This window comes from Oryctolagus cuniculus, chromosome 19 (assembly GCF_051225735.1).
Source record: "Oryctolagus cuniculus isolate XC-2025 breed Fujian yellow rabbit chromosome 19, ASM5122573v1, whole genome shotgun sequence".
In the NCBI taxonomy this organism is placed as follows: Eukaryota; Metazoa; Chordata; class Mammalia; order Lagomorpha; family Leporidae; genus Oryctolagus; species Oryctolagus cuniculus.
Genome location: NC_142885.1, coordinates 71,334,186 through 71,359,090, shown reverse-complemented (window position 1 = coordinate 71,359,090; position 24,905 = coordinate 71,334,186). Strand labels below are relative to the sequence as shown.

Here is a 24,905-nt window from a genome sequence, read left to right as displayed (position 1 = left end):
TGTGCCCAGCACACTGTCACTCACTGCACAGGGCTGTGCCCACCACACTGTCACTCACTGCACAGGGCTGTGCCCCTGTCACCCTGTCACTCACTGCACAGGGCTGTGCCCACACACTGTCACTCACTGCACAGGTCTGGTCTACCACACAGTCAGTCACTGCACGGGGCTGTGCCCAGCACACTGTCACTCACTGCACAGGGCTGTGCCCCTGTCACACTGTCACTCACTGCACAGGTCTGGTCCACCACAATGTCACTCACTGCACAGGGCTGTGCCCCTGTCACCCTGTCACTCACTGCACAGTTCTGTGCCCCTGTCACCCTGTCACTCACTGCACAGGGCTGTGCCCACCACACGGTCACTCACTGCACAGGGCTGTGCCCACCACACTGTCACTCACTGCACAGGGCTGTGCCCACCACACTGTCACTCACTGCACAGGTCTGGTCCACCATACTGTCACTCACTGCACAGGGCTGTGCCCCTGTCACCCTGTCACTCACTGCACAGGGCTGTGCCCCTGTCACACTGTCACTCACTGCACAGGTCTGGTCCACCACACTGTCACTCACTGCACAGGGCTGTGCCCCTGTCACCCTGTCACTCACTGCACAGGGCTGTGCCCCTGTCACACTGTCACTCACTGCACAGGTCTGGTCCACCACACTGTCACTCACTGCACAGGGCTGTGCCCAGCACACTGTCACTCACTGCACAGGTCTGGTCTACCACACGGTCACTCACTGCACAGGGCTGTGCCCAGCACACTGTCACTCACTGCACAGGTCTGGTCCACCATACTGTCACTCACTGCACAGGGCTGTGCCCAGCACACTGTCACTCACTGCACAGGTCTGTGCCCACCACACTGTCACTCACTGCACAGGTCTGTGCCCCTGTCACACTATCACTCACTGCACAGGGCTGTGCCCACCACACGGTCACTCACTGCACAGGGCTGTGCCCCTGTCACCCTGTCACTCACTGCACAGGGCTGTGCCCCTGTCACACTATCACTCACTGCACAGGGCTGTGCCCACCACACTGTCACTCACTGCACAGGGCTGTGCCCACCACACTGTCATTCACTGCACAGTTCTGTGTCCACTACACTGTCACTCACTGCTCAGGTCTGGTCCACCACATTGTCACTCACTGCACAGGTCTGTGCCCACCACACTGTCACTCACTGCACAGGGCTGTGCCCACCACACTGTCACTCACTGCACAGGGCTGTGCCCCTGTCACACTATCACTCACTGCACAGGGCTGTGCCCACCACACTGTCACTCACTGCACAGGTCTGTGCCCCTGTCACACTATCACTCACTGCACAGGGCTGTGCCCACCACACGGTCACTCACTGCACAGGGCTGTGCCCCTGTCACCCTGTCACTCACTGCACAGGGCTGTGCCCCTGTCACACTATCACTCACTGCACAGGGCTGTGCCCACCACACTGTCACTCACTGCACAGGGCTGTGCCCACCACACTGTCATTCACTGCACAGTTCTGTGTCCACTACACTGTCACTCACTGCTCAGGTCTGGTCCACCACATTGTCACTCACTGCACAGGTCTGTGCCCACCACACTGTCACTCACTGCACAGGGCTGTGCCCACCACACTGTCACTCACTGCACAGGGCTGTGCCCCTGTCACACTATCACTCACTGCACAGGGCTGTGCCCACCACACTGTCACTCACTGCACAGGGCTGTGCCCACCACACTGTCACTCACTGCACAGGGCTGTGCCCCTGTCACCCTGTCATGGTTGCACAGGTCTGCAGTCTGCCTCTCCCAGCACGGGACCGGGACCCCAGGTCTCCAGGTCTGTGGTCTCACAGGTTCAGATTCCGGGGCTTCCCTGATGGGAGCGCAGACGTCATGGGGAAAGAGCCCCTGAACGTGAGAGACGGGCCGGCCGGGGGCGCAGGGCCATCCCACAGCCACACCGCTGGTGCTTGCCCCGAGCAGCCATCTCCAGCTTGCGCCTGGCCCTCAGAGCGCGGGAATTTGAGGTCTCTGCCTGTGACCCTATTCACAGTCTGAAGCCTCAGCCCTGCCTCCTGCACCCCCGCCTCAGCCACTTCGCACGTGCAGCCCTGGACAGAGGCGCCCATGCTCCGAGGCAGGACACGGGCCCTGAGCCCCGAGCAGCGCGGGTGGGCAGGGCTGGGCGGCGTCAGCTCACCAGGCTGCAGCGCACACCCAGTTCTCGCGGTGCCCGTGAGCTTCACTCGCTGCAGCTCCAGTCACTGTGTGCAGCCCCCTCCCTGGGCTCTCAGGAGCCCCGCCCCGCACACAAGGAGACGGCGCAGCAGCCCGCGGGGTGCAGACAGCAGGCATGGCACCCCGCAGGCTGCTGGGTCAGAAGCAGCAGAGCCTGTCACAGCCTCACTGTACAGATCCGGAAGCAAGAGCCGGCCTGCAGCGGGACGGACGGGCAGACGTGGCCAACAGCGGGCTGCGTGGGTGGCCACAGGCCTCTGCGTCACATGTCAACAGGGACATCGGCCAGGAACCACCACGCATGCAGATTCTGACATGACCGGGAGCACGGAACCCGAAGAGCTAGGGTGAAGGTCGTGGCACCCCACCACGGCATCGCCAGGACCGTGACCACCCACGCCAGGCCAGTGCACACACACCCGTGACTCCACTGCTGCGAGCAGGGCCATCTCTCCCCCCGACATGCTCAGACAGGTGCGCCTTGCCCCGCAGAAGGTTCTAGAAGTGCTAAGCAGGCTACCTGCACCTGCAGGCTACATCCTGGCTGCAGAGATGGGACCAAAGCGCCTAGCAGGAGGGCGCCCCCGACCCCACGCACACCGGCGTGCGCACACATGCTCACACGTGCCCAGGCATGTGCACCTGTGCCACACTGACTGCCGGCTCCTGCACTGTCGTCGGTGCGTTGGCGGCTCCCATTGTGGGCTTCAAACCCAAAGGGAAACCCAGCCACTCAGAGCCCCTTTGATGGGTTAGAGGCCAGGAGGGGAAGCTGGTTTATTTCCCAGATCAAAGGTCGGCTTGTCGTGCCCGACTGGAACACAACACCGCCATGAACTTGCATCAGCTTACGTTGCACACCCTGAACGAGGGCGGGGGGCGGCTCTGTGAGCGGCTGTCCTCCCAGCGTGGCCCAGGGGTGCAGTGAGCGGCTGTCCCCCCAGCGTGGCCCAGGGGTGCAGTGAGTGGCAGTCCTCCCAGCGTGGCCCAGGGGTGCAGTGAGCGGCTGTCCCCCCAGCGTGGCCCAGGGGTGCAGTGAGTGGCAGTCCTCCCAGCGTGGCCCAGGGGTGCAGTGAGTGGCAGTCCTCCCAGCGTGGCCCAGGGGTGCAGTGAGCGGCTGTCCTCCCAGCGTGGCCCAGGGGTGCAGAGCGAGGGTAAGAAGGCAATGCCTGACAGACAGGCTGCATAAGCCGCGCAGTCCCAACTTAAAATGCTCAGACCCAATGAACGCGCACGGCGGGGGTGTGTGTGTGTGTGTGTGTGTGTGTGTGCGACACAGGCACGCAAGCGTGCGACTGCAGGCTCCAGCCAGGGCTCTGCCCCTGCTCCGACTGCAGGCTCCAGCCAGGGCTCTGCCCCTGCTCCGACTGCCGGCTCTTCCCACTCCGCCGCGGCACTTGGCTCTCTCCCCTCTGAGGGAGCTAAGGCGTCCCGGGGCCAGTCTGCGGCTGAGCCCACAGTGCACAGGTCAGGCTGCGGGACTCACGACTCCACGGCTGTGACACGGGCACCCCTGGGCTGGGCGGGGCTGCTACCGTGTGAGGCCAGGGCCCCAGACGTCGTGGCCCCGAGGCTTGCAGGACCCTCAGTGAGTGGTTGACCGACACCCGAGGGTGCCACATGGTCACACCCGGTCTTCCAAGGAAGGGTGGTCCCCCATATCAGACAGCGACCACGTGGCCAGTGCAGGGGGCAGAGGGCCCCTCGTGGGATGACCTGGCCCTGGGATGCCCCCACCCGAGGATGGCCTGACGGACAGCTTCCGATGTGACGAGGGTGCGACACGCCAATTCCAGGCCATCAGTGAGCAGTGGGCCCTGCAAGGGTGGGGTGAGCACATGGCACCCCTCGTGACCCATGAGGCTGAGCCGGGGCGGGGGCTGAGGGCGCTGCAGAGTGCTCACCAATGGGCCTTGGGGTTCACACCTGGTTTATGCTAATGAGGTGGCCCGGGGTGCCTGGGGGACACAGCCACATCTGACACCTGTCCCTGTGGCTCCACCACACAGGCTCCAGAGAGCAATGGGTTCAAGTTCTGTGAGCTGTCCCCACAGATCCTCCAGCCCAGGAGGGCACAGGAACCCGGATTGGGACTCGGGCTGTCAAGTGCAGGGGCCATCTGTGGGTCTGCAGAGCAGGCGTGGGCGGTGGGGGGCGGGCGTGGGCGGTGGGGACCTGGAGCAGGCGTGGGCGGTGGGGACCTGGAGCAGGCGTGGGCGGTAGGGGGTGGGCGTGGGCGGTGGGGACCTGGAGCAGGCGTGGGCGGTGGGGACCTGGAGCAGGCGTGGGCGGTGGGGGGCAGGCGTGGGTGATGGGGGGCGGGCGTGGGCGGTGGGGACCTGGAGCAGGCGTGGGCGGTGGGGAGCGGGCGTGGGCGGTGGGAAGCAGGAGCAGGCATGGGCGGTGGGGAGCAGGCGTGGGCGGTGGGGAGTGGGCGTGGGCAGTGGGGGCGGGCGTGGGCGGTGGGGGCAGGCGTGGGCGGTGGGGGGCAGACCCGGGTGCAGCCTGTCCAGGAAGCGGCCAGCCTGTGTGTCAGGGCCAGGAAGGTCCTCGCACCTGCTGTATTCCTGTACGCACAGGCACTGATCCTGGCACCCGGGTCGTGGACCCCCTGAGAACCGGACAGACAGCCCTCACTCCTGGACTCCTCATCTGACTCCGAAAGATGGAGACATAGTAGACGAGCCTTGGACCTCAGACCACGAGGCCACAGGTCGGGGTGGGGCTGACGCAGGCGCCCCCTGCAGGGCCCTGGGTACAGAACCCACCAGCGCTTGGCCACCAGGCCGGGAGGAGGGCCTCTGTCCGACCGCCAGGTCAAGGCGGAGTCAGGGCAAGAACAGGAGAGGCGGGGCTCCCCCTCGGCCGCGAGCCCCCTTAACTGCCCGCCACCGCCTGATGTGCTGGCCACCTGTCACCTACCGGGGGCCCCGTCACGAGGACTGCTCGCTCTTACGACAGCCCAGATCTGCTGCCAGCTGGCTGCTGCACTGGGGACGGCCGCTGAGCCGGGAGCGGGGCAGCTGCCGGGTGGGGAGCACGCGGTGCCGTGGCTACGCGGACAACTGCCCTGCAGGAGTTTCCTCCCGAGCCCTTCAGCCCAGCAAGATGAAGAGGAGGGGTCCCGGCTCCTTCCCTACCTCAAGCCTGGGTACCGAGCACCAACCCGGTGCACAGCACCACCCGGCAGAGGCGTCTGCGGCAACAAGGGCCTACCAGGCAGCCCAGGCCTGGCTGTGGCGCCTTGGTGCTCCGCCCGGGCTCTGGATCCCGCGTGGCACGTGGGCCATCAGGTCCCTGGGCCTGGTCAAAGGTGACTGCAGCTCTCCCTGCTGTGAACCCTGACCCAGCTCAGCTTGGGAACCTGCGCTGGGAATGCCGGCAATGAACCCAATAAGGGAGTTCTGCCCAGGGACGCCCAACACCCACGGCGAGTCCCAGGAATCGGAGCCCACTGCCCACCAGGAGGACCCTCCCCATGCCCGGTCTCCCAGCTGCTGGCCCCGCCCCGCATCACCCGAGGCAGACCCGGGCCGAGCGTCCACCGGCACAGGCACAGGCCTGTCTCTCGAGCCCGAGCTGGGGCTGGGGGCAGCGGCGCCACGCAGAGACCTCGACTGCACGGGGCAGCGTGTGGGCTCCTGGGTGCTGGAAGCACCCGGCACCTCCCAGCAGCACCCCCACGGGGGCTGACTCCCGGCGGACGGGCGTGGACCCCCGGCCCCTCGCACGCTGGCGCCTGGCGCGGCTTCTGGGGACAGGGCTGTCCTCCCGGGAGCGCCTCTGGCCCCACGTGTCTCAGGCAGCCCCAGGAGAGGACGCCGAGACCCTCAGAGCAGACCCACAGCCCAGGCCACCGGACGCCCCGGGGAGTAGACGCCTGCACCTCTGGGGCTCTCTCCCACTCCTGCCCAAATCTGTAACTTGGGCGCTGCCCCGTGCCAGGTGTGCGGACACCTGGAGGTGACAGGGACGTCCCAGACTGTGCGGACCGTGCCGAGCCTCTTGGCCTCATCGCGGGTTTGGGCTGCAAACTACGGCCGTGGCCCAACTGAACAGCTGCTGGCACCCGGCCACATCCGGTGCCCACCGCCTGTCCCCGGGGGCTGCTCCCCCGCCACAGCTGCCCAGGCCGGGGGGCGTTCCTGTGACGCAGGCATAGCCGGCGAGGACTTCAGTGCCCTCCCGCACGCTCAGAGGTGGCGCCTGCGACACCAGGAACTCGGGACCGGAGAGCAGAGGAGCGGCCGACGGTCAGCAAGGCCACCCAGCAGCACGCCCAGGGTGGGCACCACTCGCCCCCCATCGAGCCGGAAGCACAGTGCCCCGAGCAAGCCCAGCAGGAAGCACAGACACTGAACACTGGACCTGGCCCGTCAGACACCCGGATGGCCCCACGGGGCAGCATTGCCCGTGTACCTGGGTGCAGGCACGGGCCGCGGTGAGAGCAGTGACGGGGAGGGGGCCAGCAGGGTGGCTCCTGCCTCACGTCCAGGTGGGGGACTGCGGCCCGGGCGTGGCCCCAGCGCTGCACCTGCCTCAGGGGCACAGGGGCGGCTACAGCCTCCAGGAGGAATGGCCCAGCCTGGCTCAGAGCTCTGGGCAGTGCCGGGGAAAACCAGAATGAACCGGCCGGGCCTGGCACCAGGTGGGCCACACACCCCTCGTGACCAGGAAAGGAAGGGGGCATCCCCGATAAGCCAAGGGAGAACCTGCAGCAGGCACGGGCTCACCTGGCCGGGGGCACAGAGTCCTACCTGGACAGAGGCTGCCAGGTGAGCCCGCTCGGGTGTGCAGGGCCGAGGGCGGCACCCGGGCTCCGGCTGCACAGGCTGCTTACCTCGTAGTGGAAGTCCATGCAGCTGAGGTCTCGCCAGCACCGGTCCCCACGGATCTTGATCAGGCCCTGCCAAGGAAGAGGTGAGGCTGGCGTGGGCCCCGGGCCGGCAGGCAGCACACGAACAAGCTCGCGGGGACCACGGCTCCCTCGGGAGGCGCTCGGCCCAGGAGGGGAGCGTGTCCCCCCGGCACCTGTGGGCGAGTGGGTTTACTCGGCAGAACTCTAACAGAGCGTCTGACCGGCACGGTAACAGCACACGCGGCAGGCGCAGCCCCTCTCCGTCACAGCGATGCGCCCACCCTCACCGACACGGCCGCCTCCTCGGGCTGCCCCGGCCACAGCTCAGCAGCTCCCACACGACACCCACGCGGGCCGGCAGCCTCTCCCAGTGAACCGAGCACGGCTCGGGCAGGGACTCGCCTCACAGGAGGATGTGGGGGGGACGGCAGGAGCTTTGAGAGCAGCCGGGAGCCCCTGGGGTTGGGCCGCACGGAAGCCCAAGGCAGCGCGGCTGGAGGCAGGGCTCCGCTGAGCAGTCGGTCCTCGGCCATGCACACAGAGGCCAGCGAGGGCGGCTCTCCTCCACGCCCACTTCCTCCCGGGCACCGGCAGCCTCAGCACCCCCGCCAGGACCGGACCACACACACTGCCTGAGGCAGAGATGCGGCCCGACTCGCCTCTGACGGGCGAGCAGAGAGAACAGAACAGAAGGGAGGCCTCCCTGGTGAGGGTGGGTCCTGCAGCCACACCCCAGGCAGGTGCCCTTGGACCCCCACCCACCCCCAACTCACCCCCCCCAACCATCCACACCCCTGCTCACCCACCCCCACCCACCCAGCCAGCCACTCGCTCAACCAGCCCCTGCTCATCCGCACAATCTACATACCTGTTCCCCCACCCCCCACCCACACTCCCCCAACCACCCACTCACTCACCCACATCATCCACACCACTCCCCCAGCCACCTACTCACTCACCCCCCCACTCCCCCCAGCCCCTGCTCACCCACCTACTACCTCCCACTCATTCACCCACTTACCCATTCACCCACCTACCACCCCCCACTCCCCTAGCCACTCCCCCAACCACCCACTCGCCCACACACGTGCTCACCCACCCCCACCCCTGCTTACCACACCATCTACACACCTGCTCCCCCACCCACGACCTCCCACTCATTCACCCACTTACCCATTCACCCACCTACCACCCCCCACTCCCCTAGCCACTCCCCCAACCACCCACTCGCCCACACACGTGCTCACCCACCCCCACCCCTGCTTACCACACCATCTACACACCTGCTCACCCACCCACTACCTCCCACTCATTCACCCACTTACCCATTCACCCACCTACCACCCCCCACTCCCCCAGCCACTCCCCCCCAGCAGACACCGCTAAGTGGCCCCTAGGAATAGGACCCCATCCCTGGGGGTGCACATCGGAGGCGCAGACAGCAGAGGCGGTGGGGGTGGTCTAGGGCTTCTGCTGGCACTGCCGAGAGCCACAGACGGGGCTGCAAACGGCGGGCGCTTTCCTCCCAGGCGGGCTGTGTCTGCACTGCAGGGTCGAGGGGTCCCTCTGGGTCCCACTCATCAGGGCACCGACCTAATGACCGCACCACCTGGGCGGGGGCTCTGAGGGGGCCCAGGGTGGAGCACGTGCCACCAGGTTCTCTACAGCTGCCCAGGCAGATGAGCTGGGCGGGGCGGTCTTGTGGGAGAAGGGGCATGTCCAGTGCCAGATGTGTGCAGGACGCCGGGGCTGCAGGACTAGGGGATGGGAGGCGTGTGGGAGCTGGGAGAAGCTGCAGCTGTACCAAGAGCTGGCTCAGCCCCTCCCTGCAGCACGGGGCACTGACCCAGCGCCTGGCAGCACAGGAGCCAGGATGGGGGGTCCCAGGGGGCCGGGGTCAGGGGACGGCCCAGGCAGGGCAGGGGCTGCACACGACACCACCTACTGTGCAGCCCTGTGGGGGGGGGTCTATAAACACGACTCCAGGGGACTCTAGCACCTTGCTCTGGAGGGGCCATGACCCACAGCCCCCGGTCTCCCTGCACGTGGTGGGCCCAAGCTCAGACCCCGGCCCTCAGCCGGCTGCCACCATCCCCATCCCGGGGGAGCCGCGAGCAGCGCCGGGAGTTGGAGTCGGGCTGCACTCGGCGCCTCCAAGTGTGCTGACTGTGAAAGGGGAGGGTCCTGTCGCTGGACGCCGGGCTGGTGGAGACCCCAGAGGCACCAGGGAGCGGTGCAGACCCAGGCCCGCGTGGACAGCAGGCGCCCGCCAGCGAGCCCCTCCCCGCCTCCAGCTCAGCCCCAGACCCTCAGAAGCAGAGAGTGGGGCTCTCTGGAGAGTCAAACCAGGAAAGAAGAAAAAACAGAGCAATTACCGTGTCACTCAACGCCAGGCTGACGTGAGACACGTAGAACCCGAGAGCTCTCAGCCTGCGCCCCTCCCGGCCCGGTTCCTCTCCGCAGCTCACGTGTCAGACTTTCCACGGATTTTCTTCCCCCGGAGTAAGTGCCAAAGGAACAAAGCCTTCTTTGAGCCTTTTACAGCCCAAAATTGATGATGAAAAAAATGGCACAGACAGGCCAGACCCACAGGAGCCGAGTGACCTGCAGCGCGCCCCGGGCCACTCGGGCCACTGGCGAAGCCTCCAGCCCCGCAGCGTGCGGTGCAGGTGCCCCACCCCCGACGGTGGCCATCCGACCAGGGCACTGCCCAGGGCCCACACCGCCAGTACCACCAGGGCCACAGGCACCCAGCTGACACGGCTGGGGGCAGTGCCACGGAGAAGCCAGGCTGACCGCACGTCTCGGGGTCAGGCCCTGCTGCCCGGGACACCACCTCCTGCCACTGCACCTCCTCGACAGGGACAGCCATCAGGAAGGCCTTCGTCGGCCCTGCAGCCTGAGCCAGCACCGAGGGGCAGGCGGGGTCTCGGGGTCCCGGGCTTGTCCCAGCAAAGCAGCCCGCCTCCCCCAGGAGGTCGGCCCCGCGAGCTCCCAGAGCCAGTGCAGTGACACGTGTCCGGACTAGACACACGCACGGCACCGAGCTTCTCCCGAGACCCACTGGCCCCTGCCTGGCCCTCGCTCTCCTGCCGAGACAGCCCTCTGGGCACACACGCACAGCCCGCCGAGCACGCGCAGAGGCGGCCCCTCAGGGCAGGACAAAGCTCCCCTCTGAGGGCAGCCCCGGCCCCGCCCCCCACTCCCGCATTCCGGGGGAGCTCTCCTGCCGCCTGCAGTGAGCCCCTGGCGCTTCCGGGCAGCTATGTGTACTCCCAAGTCCCGGAAAACACGGCCCAGTAAACGAGGGGGCCTACGGCACACCCGCCCCCCCCAAAGTGCACAGCTATGCACCTGAGCGTGCGCCGCATGCCCCGCCTGTGCCACGAGCTTTGGCCACAAACACTGGCCGGGCGGGGCCTGGGGCTCAGTGTTCTGGGATTCAGCAAAGACCTGTCCGCCTCCCGCCTGGGCACGGCTCCTTCTCCGTCTGATTTGGGTCGGGGGCCCTCGCTGTCAGAGCCGGCGCGCGCATCAAGCCCTGGTCACCCAGGACATCCACTGCTGCAGTTTCACCAAAACACGACGACTCGTGACCCCAAGCCAGCCCAAGGCTCAGCAGCTCCAGGGAAGGACGCAGCCTGCGCCCCTCGTCATGGACTGGCTCCAATACCGGCTGCGGTGAGACGGCCGCACGCACAGCCCGCGTCTGCTGAGTTTTCCTAACACGGGGGGGGGGGGGTCAGGGCGGGGGACAGAAACTCAGCCCCAACCCCATGCTGCAGCCGCCCCGTCACGGGATCACCCGGCGCTGAGCCACGACCTGGGAACGGAAGCTGCTCGGGCCGGCTGTGGGGCTCCACTGCGGTCCTGGCCCCGGCCCTGCAGGTCCTCCGTCCGCTGCCACGACGTTGCCCACAAGTACAGACTTGGGGGGCTGCAAGGAGTGGTGCTGACGGAGAAAGGTCCCTGGCGGGCGTCAGGGGCTCCGGCCTTCCCGCCACGGCTGTGCAGCACAAAGGGCTCCTGACGGCTTCGCCTGGGATGGGGGCTGCAGCGGGGGGCGGGGCCGGCACACTACAGACGCCACCTGCTCGCCTGAGCCGGGACGGCGGACGGCCGCTGACTCCTTCAGTTCCGCCGAGCTAACACGAGGTGAAGTCAGAACCACCGCTCTCCTTCCAGCGCAGGGGTGAGCAGCAGGGTGAGCCCCCCAGGGAGGGGACAAGCGTGCCTGGCCTTGGTCCTCACGGGCACCTGTCAGCGTGGCTCCAGGGGCTCCGAGCCAGCCGCTCTCCCGGGGCGCCGTGGGCACTCCGCACCGGCTGGCCTGACACTCCCGGGGGCCGCGGCGTCTCCGGAAGGTGCTGGGTGGAACACGCCGACGTGGAAGCAGCCTTCTAAGGTAGCGCTGGCCCATCCAGCGCCGGGCAGCCATCGGCGGCGTCAGCAAGGGCACACTGGCTGCACCGCTGCTGACCGGCAGCTGTCTCGGCGGCCCTCCCTCCGTCAGGAGACCTCAGGTCCGTCCCGGCGTCCGGGAGGCTGCAGCCTGCAGGCGTGTGAAGCAAACACGTGAAGACGTCCAGCCGGCACGTGCAGAGAGCCCATCACACACGCTTAGTGCCGCTCTGGGGCTGAGGACACAGCTGCTTTCCCTAGCCCTGTCCCCATGGGCAGCTGCCAGCCGCACAACAGGGTCTAAGGCTGCTGGGACCACTTGGCCACACCAAGGGGCCCGTGGGCACCCAGAGCTGCCCTACAGCCGGGAGAACTGGAGCTGGTGGAGCTGTGGCAGTGGCCGGGAGCCGAGGCGGAGCCTGTGGCACAGGAGTGGAGGCTGCAGGTGCCAGCCCTCGGCCCTGCCCACCTGGCCTGCCTCCGGCCCATTTCTGTCTGTGCAGCCACCCCTCTCGGCCCCTCCCTCCCCACCAGGCGACGCCTTCCACCTGTTCCCAGCCCCAGCCATCGTGGCCATGTGGGGAGTGAACGGGCGATGGAAGACCTCTCTCTGTCTCTTCCTCCTTCTGCGTAACTCTTTCAAATTAGTCAGTAAACTGGAAACCTTAAAAAGGGAACCCTTTGTGGGGGAGGAAGAGGCAGAGGCGGCTCCCATCTGCTGCCTCACCCCCACACTCGGGCAACGGTGGAGGCCGGGAGCCCAGGAGGAACCTCGTCCTCCACACGGTGCCGGGATCGTCACGTGAACCATCGCCGCGTCCTCCCAGGTTTGTGGGAGCAGGAGGCCGCGGCACACCAGGAGCCCCCGCCGGGGCCCAGACTGCCAACATCTGCCCTGGTCGTGCAGGTGCTCGGACGTCAGGACCGCTGCAGCCGCTGCCTCGGCTGTGCCTCCTCCTGAGGGTGACCGCGAGGCACGGTGACCGCGAGGGACGGTGACGTAGTGACAGTGACGGTGTGCCACTGCTCCTGATGGTGATGGTGACCGCGAGGGACGGTGACCACGGGACGGTGGCTGCGTGTGACGGTGACTGAGTGACAGTGGCCATGTGCAACGGTGACGGTGTGTGCCACTGCTCCTGATGGTGATGGTGACCGCATGTGCCTCTGCTCCTGATGGTGACGGTGACGGTGTGTGCCACTGCTTCTGATGGTGACGGTGACGGTGTGTGCCACTGCTCCTGATGGTGATGGTGACCGCGTGTGCCTCTGCTCCTGATGGTGGGTTTCACACGATCCCCATGCAAATGCCGGCTTGTTTCTGCCCGCCTGCCCCGTGCTTGTCTGGATGGCAGGAGGAGCCCGAGACGAGGCTGAACACGAGTGGTGGGAACAGGCGCCCTGCCTCCTGCCGCCACCAAGAAACCCGAGCTGTGGGACTGCAGAGGGGCCCCACGGGTGGGCGGCCTCCCCGAACCCTGCTCTGAGTCTGTCCCGAGTGGGCGCAGGGCTCCGCGTGTGCGGGGGCAGAGCACAAGGCCCTCTCCCGTCCCCGCTGTGGGCGACGTGGGCAGCTCCATCTTCCCGCGGCAGCGCGCCCCAGGCCGCGTCCGCACCCGGCGGCCATGCAGCTCGCTCCTTCCGACGGCTGTCCTCTCCCTGTCACGCTCACCGTCGTGAGCTCACGCCGGGCCAGCTGGCCCGGGAGTCTTCTCTCCCGATGGTTTTCTCCCGCAGCCACAGGGCCGCTTCCCTTCTCTGCTCCGTCTCGGTTTTGGTAAGACCGTGCCCTTAAGCCTCTGCCCTCCCCAGAGCTCAGGGGCCCCGCACGTCCACATGGCCCCGTGGCCTCACGCTGCCTCTCGGACAGCACCCACCCGTCACCGCCTGCCAGGCTCCAGCGACGGCTCGAGTCCGACCTCAGGACCGTTCTCCCTGTGGGCTTCCATCTTCCCCTCCCTCGTCTCAACGCCCAGACTGCGGCCCCCGGCAGCTTCGGTCCGCGTGCTGCCTAGAGAACCCCTGCTCGGCCCCCACGGCGTCCAGCGGCCCGGTCCGGCTACAGGCTTAGCAGACGGGAACACGACGCGCTGCACGGTTCTGCCTCGACAGGACCTTCCCGAGCAGCACAAAGGGAGCCGCACCCTTCACCACCACCGGAACAGAAAGGGGTGCGGCTCAAACGGGCACAGCGGTGAGGGCTGCGTGGCCAGGCTCACCAGCGGCAGCCGGAGGGAGGCGGCACCAGGCCTGAGGACAGCGGGTGTCCCGCAGGCTGCCCGGCCACACGCGCGCTCTCGCTGACATGTCAGCCCCTCCTTACCAGCCTGTCAGGGGCCAGGTTCCCATGCCAACAACCGGGCGAGGACACAGACCCCACGGCCCCATCCTGCGCTGGGCCTCGGGCTGCAGGGCCCTGCTGAGCTCAGAGCCTCGCAGGGGCCGGGGCAAGTGAGAGCAAGCAAACGTGGGGAGCTGGCCGCTGGCTGGGCCGCTCCCGCCCGGCTCCAGGACAGTCGGGGACTCACACCTGCACCGCGGCCCTCGTCCAGGGCACGCCTCCTCCCAGCCCCCAGAGCCTGCCGTGGAAGTGGCTTGTCAGTGTAGGCCCTTCTGCGGCCAGCGGCTCCCTCCACAGCCGTGGCTGGTGCCTTGGTACTGCAGAGCAGCATCTGGGGCAAGAATTCGGCACCGTTGGTTTACATTCTCCGGCTGATGGACTTTTTTGAAATTTATGTATTTACATGTATTTCAATGTCAGAGACGGAGACGGCCAGCTGGAGAGCTCTCCTAACTCACGCACTCCTTCCCCAGTGCCCACAACAACTGGGGCTGGGCCAGGTCACAGCTAGAAACCAGGGACTCATGGGGCCAGTGCTGTGGCGTGGCAGGTGGGGCCGCTGCCTGCAGTGCCGGCATCCCATATGGGCACCAGTGTGAGTCCCGGCTGCTCCACGTCTGACCCAGCTCTCTGCTGTGGTCTGGGAGAGCAGTGGAAGATGGTGTAAGTGCTGGCCCTGCACCCGCGTGGGAGACCCGGAAGAGGCTCCTGGCTCTGGATGGGTGCAGCTCCAGCTGTTGCACCCAGTTGGGGGGTGAACCAGCACTGGAAGACCTCTCTCTCTCTCTCTCTGTACTCTCCTTCTCTCTGTGTAACTCTTTCAAATAAACAAATAAATCTTTAAAACAAAAACAAAACCAGGAACTCCATCCAAGTCCGCCACGCGGAGGCAGGGACAGAAGCGCTTGAGCCGTCCCCACGGCCTCCCTGGTGCACCTGCAGGACGGGGCAGAGCTGGGCCTCGCGTGCCGCTGCTCCGACGTGGCGCGCGGGGGCTGCAGCACCTCAGCAGGTCGGCTCGGCTGGGAGCCACACCCTACATCGGTCTCTGGACACAGGAGACGCGAGGTACTGGGCAGGAGGGCAGGGGGCAGAGCGGGGCGCCCCTCTCGTTCTGCATCCTGCAGCCACAGGTCCATGTCCTATTGATGTGGGGCCCTGGCCCCATGGCGTCTGTCGGGTATCGCGGGGCCGTGCAGCAGCGTCTGTCGGCCCGCGGCGTCTGTCGGGTATCGCGGGGCCGTGCAGCAGCGTCTGTCGGCCCGCGGCGTCTGTCGGGTATCGCGGGGCTGTGCAGCGGCGTGTCGGCTGCAGCGTCTGTCGGGTATCGTAGGGCCATACAGTGGCGTCTGTCGGCCTGTGGTGGCGTCTGTCGGCCCGTGGCGTGAAGCGTCCATCCGTGGCTCTGCCCGCACATTTCTCAGCCGTGCCCCTGAAGAACGGAAGAGCTGTGTCTTGGGGAAGGCCACCTTGTACACGTCCCTTCTGTGGCCATGGTCCCTGGCACGCGAGGTCACTGAGCGCCCAGGATGGCAGGGGCACTGTGACGTCTTCAGGAAGTGCTGCCGCTCCAGCCTCTGCAGCCGTCTCGGACCACGGGTGCGCGGCGTGGCTGTCGCCGCACCACACCGAGCGGGCCGGGGCTGTCCAGGCTGCCTGTCCCGCGGGCCCCCAGCCGTGCGCAGGCCTGCAGGCAGCAGCGTCCTGGGACCAGCCCGTGCGGCTCTGGGAACCCTGGAACATTTCCACAGCGGTCTCACGGAACAGCACGGGTCCTACCCTCCGCCCCGCTCCGCTGTCGCGCCTCTCGGCCCTGTCGCTTGCTTCACCCGACGACAGACGCAGGGCTGGTTTCCGAGCGAACGGCCTCAGCTGCTCCTCTGCCCAGCGCCCACCCAGCGGCCGCCGGTGCCTGCGCGGGTCTGCGTGGCCCTCCTCGTCGAGAGGCTCCCAGCACAAGCCTACACAAGCCGTCGCTCCTCTCACGCGTCTAACTTCACCCAGCCGGTGCCAGCAGTCGGCCCAACGCCACGGCGGCACTTCAGAAGCCACGATGGCCGCCGCGTCCCGCCAGGCATCCGGGGCTCCACGGACTCCCACAGGGCAGCCTGACGGCCCCTCTCCTGAGCGCAGCGCCTCCGCCTGACGGAGCCGTCTGAAACGTGCCACTCGCAGGCTGCAGTCAGCGGAGGCGAGGACTGCCCGGGCCTGCGCACGGTGTCGGCACAGCGGCCGTGCACCCGCAGAGCGCCAGCGTCTCACACCTTGTCTGTCTTCCTGACCAGGTGGAACCGGACTGAGAGGAAGCACCATGCCCTGGGGCAGGGCCGGGGCCGGGGCTCCGCCAGGCTCCACACACCCACCCACGCTCCAGTGCAGCCCTGGGCCTGCGTAGGGGGCTGTGCCTCCAGCCGCTTCCAGGGCCCCCCCCAGACCTGGTCTCAGGAGCTCAGAGGCGGAGCTGAAGGCCACAGATGCCCTCGGGCTCCACGGTGCTTCTGGGACAGGCGGCTCGTGGGGCTCACGTGGCAAAAGCAGGATGTGGAGAAGCTGCTGAGCCCCGGCCAGGGCCCCAGGAGACCGCACCGTGGTCCCATGGGTGGGGGGGGAGGCAGAGCTCCCAGCCTGGGGACGATGCCCCCACAGCCCTGTGCTGGGAGCTAAGTGGGTAAGTGGGAGCTCGGGGTTGAAGCCCGACCCAGGGTCCCCCAGACTGGAGCCGGGGCGACAGCACAGCGGCGTGAGACCACAGACACGACAGCAGCAGGCCTCAGGAGCTCACGCCGGGGAGATCCCGCAGCCCTTCCTGGGGCGGCACGCACGGCTCGGCGCAGCTGGTTAAGGTGTGAGGACGGCCCAGGGGACGCCCCACAGAGGCCTGAGCCCCCGACAGAACACACGGGCACCTGGGGCACGAGGGGAGCGGCCTGAGCCCCCGACAGAACACACGGGCACCCACATGTGTGGGGAGAGGCCTGAGCCCCCGACAGAACACGGGCACCCAGATGCGTGGGGAGAGGCCTGAGCCCCCGACAGAACACACGGGCACCCACATGTGTGGGGAGAGGCCCGAGCCCCCGACAGAACACACGGGCACCCAGATGTGTGGGGAGAGGCCCGAGCCCCCGACAGAACACACGGGCACCCACATGTGTGGGGAGAGGCCCGAGCCCCCGACAGAACACACGGGCACCCACATGTGTGGGGAGAGGCCCGAGCCCCCGACAGAACACACGGGCACCCACATGTGTGGGGAGAGGCCCGAGCCCCCGACAGAACACACGGGCACCCACATGTGTGGGGAGAGGCCCGAGCCCCCGACAGAACACACGGGCACCCACATGTGTGGGGAGAGGCCCGAGCCCCCGACAGAACACACGGGCACCCAGATGTGTGGGGAGAGGCCCGAGCCCCCGACAGAACACACGGGCACCCACATGTGTGGGGAGAGGCCCGAGCCCCCGACAGAACACACGGGCACCCGGATGCGTGGGGAGAGGCCCGAGCCCCCGACAGAACACACGGGCACCCGGATGCGTGGGGAGAGGCCTGAGCCCCCGACAGAACACACGGGCACCCAGATGTGTGGGGAGAGGCCTGAGCCCCCGACAGAACACACGGGCACCCGGATGCGAGGGGAGAGGCCTGAGCCCCCGACAGAACACACGGGCACCCAGATGTGTGGGGAGAGGCCTGAGCCCCCGACAGAACACACGGGCACCCGGATGCGTGGGGAGAGGCCTGAGCCCCCGACAGAACACACGGGCACCCGGATGCGTGGGGAGAGGCCTGAGCCCCCGACAGAACACACGGGCACCCGGATGCGAGGGGAGAGGCCCGAGCCCCCGACAGAACACACGGGCACCCACATGTGTGGGAAGAGGCCTGAGCCCCCGACAGAACACACGGGCACCCAGATGCGTGGGGAGAGGCCCGAGCCCCCGACAGAACACACGGGCACCCAGATGCGTGGGGAGAGGCCCGAGCCCCCGACAGAACACACGGGCACCCAGATGTGTGGGGAGAGGCCCGAGCCCCCGACAGAACACACGGGCACCCGGATGCGAGGGGAGAGGCCCGAGCCCCCGACAGAACACACGGGCACCCGGATGCGAGGGGAGAGGCCCGAGCCCCCGACAGAACACACGGGCACCCGGATGCGAGGGGAGAGGCCCGAGCCCCCGACAGAACACACGGGCACCCAGATGCGTGGGGAGAGGCCCGAGCCCCCGACAGAACACACGGGCACCCAGATGTGTGGGGAGAGGCCTGAGCCCCCGACAGAACACACGGGCACCCGGATGCGAGGGGAGAGGCCCGAGCCCCCGACAGAACACACGGGCACCCGGATGCGAGGGGAGAGGCCCGAGCCCCCGACAGAACGCATGGGCACCCGGATGCGTGGGGAGAGGCCTGAGCCCCCGACAGAACACACGGGCACCCGGATGCGAGGGGAGAGGCCCGAGCCCCCGACAGAACACACGGGCACCCACATGTGTGGGGAGAGGCCCGAGCCCCCGACAGAACACACGGGCACCCGGATGCAAGGGGAGAGGCCTGAGCCCCCGACAGAACACACGGGCACCCGGATGCGTGGGGAGAGGCCCGAGCCCCCGACAGAACGCATGGGCACCCGGATGCGTGGGGAGAGGCCCGAGCCCCCGACAGAACACACGGGCACCCGGATGCGAGGGGAGAGGCCTGAGCCCCCGACAGAACACACGGGCACCCGGATGCGTGGGGAGAGGCCTGAGCCCCCGACAGAACACACGGGCACCCAGATGCGTGGGGAGAGGCCCGAGCCCCCGACAGAACACACGGGCACCCAGATGCGTGGGGAGAGGCCCGAGCCCCCGACAGAACACACGGGCACCCAGATGTGTGGGGAGAGGCCCGAGCCCCCGACAGAACACACGGGCACCCGGATGCGAGGGGAGAGGCCCGAGCCCCCGACAGAACACACGGGCACCCGGATGTGTGGGGAGAGGCCCGAGCCCCCGACAGAACACACGGGCACCCAGATGCGTGGGGAGAGGCCCGAGCCCCCGACAGAACACACGGGCACCCAGATGTGTGGGGAGAGGCCTGAGCCCCCGACAGAACACACGGGCACCCGGATGCGTGGGGAGAGGCAGCATCTGCGTGGGCCCCTCACAAACACCCAATCCCAGCAGGAAACCGCTTCCCGGGGCGGGCCCTACTGAGTCAGTGGCCAGCGCGAGGGTCAGGAATGGGCCAGGTGGAAGCTGCCCCTGGGAGCGCGTGTCAGGAAGGGCCTGTGGCCATCACGGAGCCTGCAGCTGGCCACAAACTCACCACCAGCCCAGCCCAGGGCAGGGCAGGCAGGCAGGGCAAGACGCAGGACATTTGCAGCTGCAGCGGACGGAAGGCAGGGGGACCCGGTCGGCGGTGCCTGTCCCCGCGCGGGAGCAGCTGTGCCCCCTGCGGCCCCCATGCCCGGGCCCTGGTCAGCCGTGCCCCCTGTGCCGTGGCTGTGACCGCTCCCCCACCCAGACACTAGAGGACAGATCTGTAGGACGACCAGCGGAGGAGATTCCCAGCGAAAAGGAACATCCTGTGACAGTTCTCGTCAGACGGCACCTCAGGTTCAGACAAGGGCTCTACACCTTCAAGGTCACCACTGCGGCATCCAGGGCAGGAGGACACGCCCCTCCACGTGACCACAGGACAGAAGCCACGAGCGCGGAGGCAATGGGAGGGGCACGGCACAGCCTGGAACGGCCCCCGAGCATGACGGCGACCTGGGCACACCCAGCGCTGAGGGAGACGCCCAAACCAGCAGGCGGCTGGTGCCGGTGCCGATGGGGCAGTCGGACGGCCGGGCAGGCAGCGCGGCTCTCCCGGGGCTGGGAACCGCACTCCGCACACATGCCTGCTTCCCACTTCTGCGCGGGGACTTGTCACCTAGGTCCCAGCTCTCGGGAAAGTGAGGGACCAACAGCCCGTCCCGGACGGCTCCCCGAGAAAAAGACCCACGGCCGGGGTGTTTCACGAGCGTGGCCTGCCGGTGCGAGCTCAGAGCTGGTGGCAGCGGGAGACGCAGCCGCACGGGCCAGTCAGCAGGGAGGCGGCCACACATGTGCGCCGTGTTCTGAGGAGAGAGAAGAGCTGCTTACCGCCCCAAGCATGATCCTGAAAATCAGCCACCGGAAGCCCCACAGGACGATCCGGGACGTGGGGGTGGACCTGGGCAGGCGGGCCAGCGTCCAGAGAGGGCACAAAAATATCGCCAGGAATCCGGTCTCCAGCAGTTGGGATTCCCATCCTAGAACGACAAGAACGAGACGGCTGGGGGCGCGTGGACGGGGGCCGGACAGCGCCCAGAGAGGTCCCGCTGGCCAGGCCTGAGCAGCACCCAGGTGCGTCTGCAGGTCACCGCGCACTTCAGCGACACCGAGGACCTGGGCCTGGGGGCTTCAGAGCCCTCTTCCTGGGAGGGAGGCCCCCCACACGATGCCACACAGCACAGCTCCAGGGCACACAGAGAACACGGTGAGGGCCACCCTTCCCAGGGGACGCAGCGGGGTGGAGACGGGGGCCAGGGAGGCAGCACAGCCCCCGGTGCGGAAGGAAGCGGGGCTGCACAGAGCCAGGTGGCCTGCGGGGGAGGGTGGCTCTGCCCCTCCTGCGGGAAACCCCAGTGCAGGCAGTGCGCATTCCATCTTGGTTCTGGTCTCCGTGGAGACGGGCAGCCTCTCTCCAGAACACACAACCAGCTCACCCTAGTGCGGCAGTGCTGCTGGGAGCTCCCCCAGGGTGACAAAGGTCACGTGCCCCTAACAGGCCAGGCACCTGCGTGTGTGTGACGTGGGGGCCAGGAGGGCCGGCAGGAAGCGTGGGCAGACGGAAGGAGGCACCAGGGCAACCCTAAGAGCATAAGGGGTTCCTCAACTGTTTGTACGGAAGAATTGTTCAAAAGTGCAGGCTAACAACAAAGGAGTGAATCACAGCCCAAACTACACGCCAGACATCGAGTTCACACCGACAGACCTGTGACCCAGTCACCAGGTATCGGGAGCCAGGGACGCTCTCCCCATGAGCTCAGGGGGCTCACAGACCCACAGGCCCCCACCCTCGATGGGGCGGCACAGCCACGTCCTCCAGGGAGCACAGGACGTGATAGGCAGTGGAGACGCCAAAGGCACGGCCAGGCCGTCAGGGACAGCAGCAGCAGCGGGTCAGGGGGCAGAGGGAACCCTTGACAGGACGTGAGGAGGAGGCGCTGCCCCTCCCCGCTCCCCCTCTGCAGACCACGACCCCACTCAGGTCCAGGGAAGCGTCAGACAAGCCCCAGCACGGGGGCAGCCCACGGGTGCCCAGCAGCACTGCTCACGGCCACACAGCTCCCACACGGGGTCTGAGAACCGTCCCAGCCCAGAGCAGACAGGACGACATCCCGGGGGTCCCGGGCGGGGCCCGCAGGGAGAGCAGAGGGCCGGGGACGAGGGCGTGGATGGGGAGTGTGCCCGCAACACAGACGCTCCTGGCGGGGACCTGGCGTGGGCACAGCAGAGCTGTTCCCATGGTAACTGCAGCCCAGAAACTGCTCCACAAGACAAAATCCACGTTTTTCAAACCATGAAGCCTGCAGCTGTGTGTGCCCGTGTCCGCCCCAGGTGCCCAGGGGCCCCCACCCCGGCCCCGCCAGCCCTCAGCGACTGCTTGCCTAGAGGACAGTGGCCACCTGAGGGCCACAGGTGCTGCCGGGGCCCCGCAGAGCCGCAGGCAGGACAGGGTGGGGCTGCTCTGGGAGTGGCAGGTGGAGAGCGTGCCGACGTGGGAGCCAGGGTTTGGGTGTGGGGCATCCCAGCTCCCACCAGGACTCTGCGCTGCGTGGGAGCCAGGACCCAGGAGAAAACTCGCGCTGCCACTGTTCACGCAGCCTCACCCAGGCGTGGGGACCTGGGGCCAGGAAGGTGGAGCCGCACGGCTCAGCCTACACAGCTCAGCCTGAGGCTGGTCCCACGGGGCCCAGCAGGGAGACTGTCAGTCTCATGGAGACGACTAAAAAACACGCCAAGGGGCCAGCGCTGTGGCGCAGTGGAATAATCCTCCACCTGCAGAGCCGGCATCCCATATGGGCACTGGTTGGAGTCCCGGCTGCTCCACTTCCGATCCAGCTCTCTGCGGTGGCCTGGGGAAGCAGTGGAGGATGGCCCCAGTCCTTGGGCCCCTGCACTCATGTGGGAGCCTGGGAAGAAGCTCCTGGCTCCTGGCTTTGGATTGGCACAGCCCTGGTCATTATGGCCATGTGGGCAGTGATCCAGCAGATGGAAGACCTTTCTCTCTCTCTCTCTCTCTCTCTACCTCTACTTCTGTAACTCTGTCTTTCAAATAATAAATAAATAAATCTTAAAAACAACAACAAGCCACGGCAAGCCGACAGCACTCAGGGAGCACGCCGAGCAGCGGCGCTCGCCACGGCTGTGTTTACGCAGGGTCTGGGGTGAGCCCGTGGTGCGGGCTGCTGTGGGCAGGAGACCCCGCCTCCCTCTGGACTCCGGCAGGGAAATGCGGGGTCCAGCTGGGCTCAGACCCAGCCAGAAACCTCCCAGAATGAGAACTGGGCCCCGCCACGTCTCCAAAGCCCCCTCCCGTGTGGCGCAGGGCAGCAGACCTTCCCTGCCAGTCTGCACCAGGCGTGGACGCCGTCGCGCACCACACACGCAGTTTCACAGCCTCCACGGGACAGGCAAGGGGCTGCTCGGTGCAGCTTTGAGCTGCTCCGGGGAGCATCAGCTGCGACCCTGCCTCTCGCCGGCCGGGCGGGCGGCCAAAAGCGGGGCTGAGGTCCTCTCTCCAGCCCCCAGGCTGCCCCTGCTTCGCCGGGCACCTCCCCAACCGGAGGGGTGAAGCGGGACACCCCACCCCGAGCACGGAGCTGCCTGCGTGTCACCCTGTTCTGCACGGATGTGAGGAACGGAATTTTAACGCACACTCTGAGTGACACCTGTCAAACTGACTGACACACAGTGGCAGAGCCCAGAGACACAAAGTGCCAAGAGGCAGTGTGACGGGCGGGCGAGGCAAGATGGGCCATTCCCACCAGGAGTGTAGGAGAGGGCAGGGGCTGCCGGGTCCCCTCCTCCTCAGAGGACAGAACACCCCTCACCCTTGCGGGCTCAGCGGCAGACGCCCACCGAGCAGAGGCCCCGGGGCCTCTAACGACTGGAGCTCCTGGCCCTCAGCCCTGCCCCAGCGCACAGTGGCCACAGCTGGCTGCACCCTGGCTGGGATGGAGGCGCCGACGCCCCACCTGCTCGTCCTCTGTGCCGGGTCCCACTGGCTTGCAGCAGCTGTGCTGTCACAAGGCCGCCACTGTTTCCAGTGTGGCAGAGGACAAGGCCTCCGGGACACCCGGCTCCTGCCAGGGGCGGCGGCCAAGCAGCCTGGCAGCTGGCGGAGTTCAGACCGCTCCTGCAGGCGACGGGAGGGCGGTGGCTGTGCACACAGGCGGTCTCAGAGCCACAGGCTCTCCCACCTTCCATCTTCCAGCTGGGAAGCCCAGGGCCCGGCCACGCGCCCATGCACAGGGCACACAGGTCCTGGCTCCTTCGCTTCCCCATGACCCCGGTGGCAGGAAGCCCAGGAGGAGCCCGGGCTCCCGACGTCCACCAGGAAGAGGCCATCTGTGCCCAGCACGTGCTGCGGGGATGGCACAGGGTGGGGCGAGCCTTACAGGGAGGCCCCGGACAGCCCCCACAGCTGGTGCAGGAACTCTCGCGTCCATGACCGCCATGTTCTGTTCCTGGGACACCGAGGAACACTGGCCACTCTCGCTTGGAGTGGTCCACAGGACACGGAGCGGGGGATGGACCGCCTGTGGGAGGCTGAGAACGCAGCTCCTGGCACCCCACAAGCCTGACACACAGGCAGCCTTTGGGCAAAGTGGGACCAAGCCAGGGTGCCCACGGCCCTACTGCCTCCTGGAGGCTGTGGCTGGCCCTCCCAGGGGACACCCCTAGAAAAACCCCAGCGTGGGGGAGGGCACAGCTGGGTGGAGCCAGACCCATCAGCGGCTGGGACCGCACCTCTGGGACCTACCAGGCACCCCCAGGTCTATACTGCAGACGCAACGCGCCTTAGGGCGCCTGGACTGCTGCGGCGGGGACAGCACACGGGTCCTGCAGGCCTGAACCAGCCACATGTGTGGCTGCCACAATGCAACAGCCAGGCTGGGCCAACCGTCGGAAAGTCACCTGAAAGGTACCAGTCCAGCCGAGCCATTGCAGGTGAGGGGACGCCCGCCCGGCGTGGCCACGCCTGAGGGGCCAGCCAGCCCACAGGAAGCCGCACACACGGGTCTGAGAACTGCAGCTGCTGGGCCCGTGGCCAGCTCACGTGCTGGCTCTCACTCCTGGTCAGATGTCCGACACCTGTGCTCAACACTGGCTCATGAGGGCTGCAGGGGCTGGGCCAGAGGGGCTGGGCCAGGAGGGCTGGGGCAGAGGGGCTGGCTCAGGGGGGCTGGCACAGGGGGGCTGGCTCAGGAGGGCTGGGGCAGAGGGACTGGGCCAGGAGGGCTGGGCCAGAGGGGCTGGGCCAGAGGGGCTGGGGCAGAGGGGCTGGGCCAGGAGGGGCTGGGGCAGAGGGGCTGGGGCAGGGGGGCTGGCGCAGGGGGGCTGAGCCAGGAGGGGCTGGGGCAGAGGGGCTGGGCCAGGAGGGCTGGGGCAGGAAGGCCTGGGCAGAGGGGCTGGCTCAGGAGGGCTCCAGGCACAGGGTGTCCCAGAATTGTAGCAACACACAGAGGCATCTCAGGACGTCCAGAAGAGGCAGGCAGAAGAAACCGGCCTAACGTCACGGTTGCCTGCTCAACTCTACAGCCACAGAAGACGCCGGGTCCAGACAACGGGCCATGAGCTGGCAAAGGCACTGCCCGGCCAGCGCCCAAGCTCCCGGCACTCTGGCGCTGAGCCTCGGTGCCCTGGGGAGGGAAGGCGGCCGGCACGTGGGGCCTCTCAGGGTAGCTCCCGGACTCGGGAACTGAGGTTCCCACTCGGGGGACGGGGCCGCCGGGCCTCTCCGGCCACCGCAGATGCGCCGCCC

At 67.4% G+C, this 24,905-nt stretch overlaps 1 protein-coding gene across 3 annotated transcripts in view; it reads right to left on the bottom strand.

Moving 5' to 3' along the window:
• Positions 1-24,905, bottom strand: part of LMF1 (lipase maturation factor 1) — a 79,548-nt gene that overhangs the window by 13,031 nt on the left and 41,612 nt on the right. For all 3 annotated transcript variants that reach the window (XR_011384472.2, XR_016225627.1, XM_070064185.2), the window contains 2 exons: positions 19,976-20,124; positions 7,079-7,144 (listed from right to left, as the gene is read on the bottom strand). Coding sequence is in view for 1 of the 3 variants with exons in the window: in XM_070064185.2 (XP_069920286.2) it covers positions 7,079-7,144; positions 19,976-20,124 (215 nt within the window). In the remaining 2 variants the exon portion in view is untranslated. The remainder of the gene's footprint in view (positions 1-7,078; positions 7,145-19,975; positions 20,125-24,905) is intronic.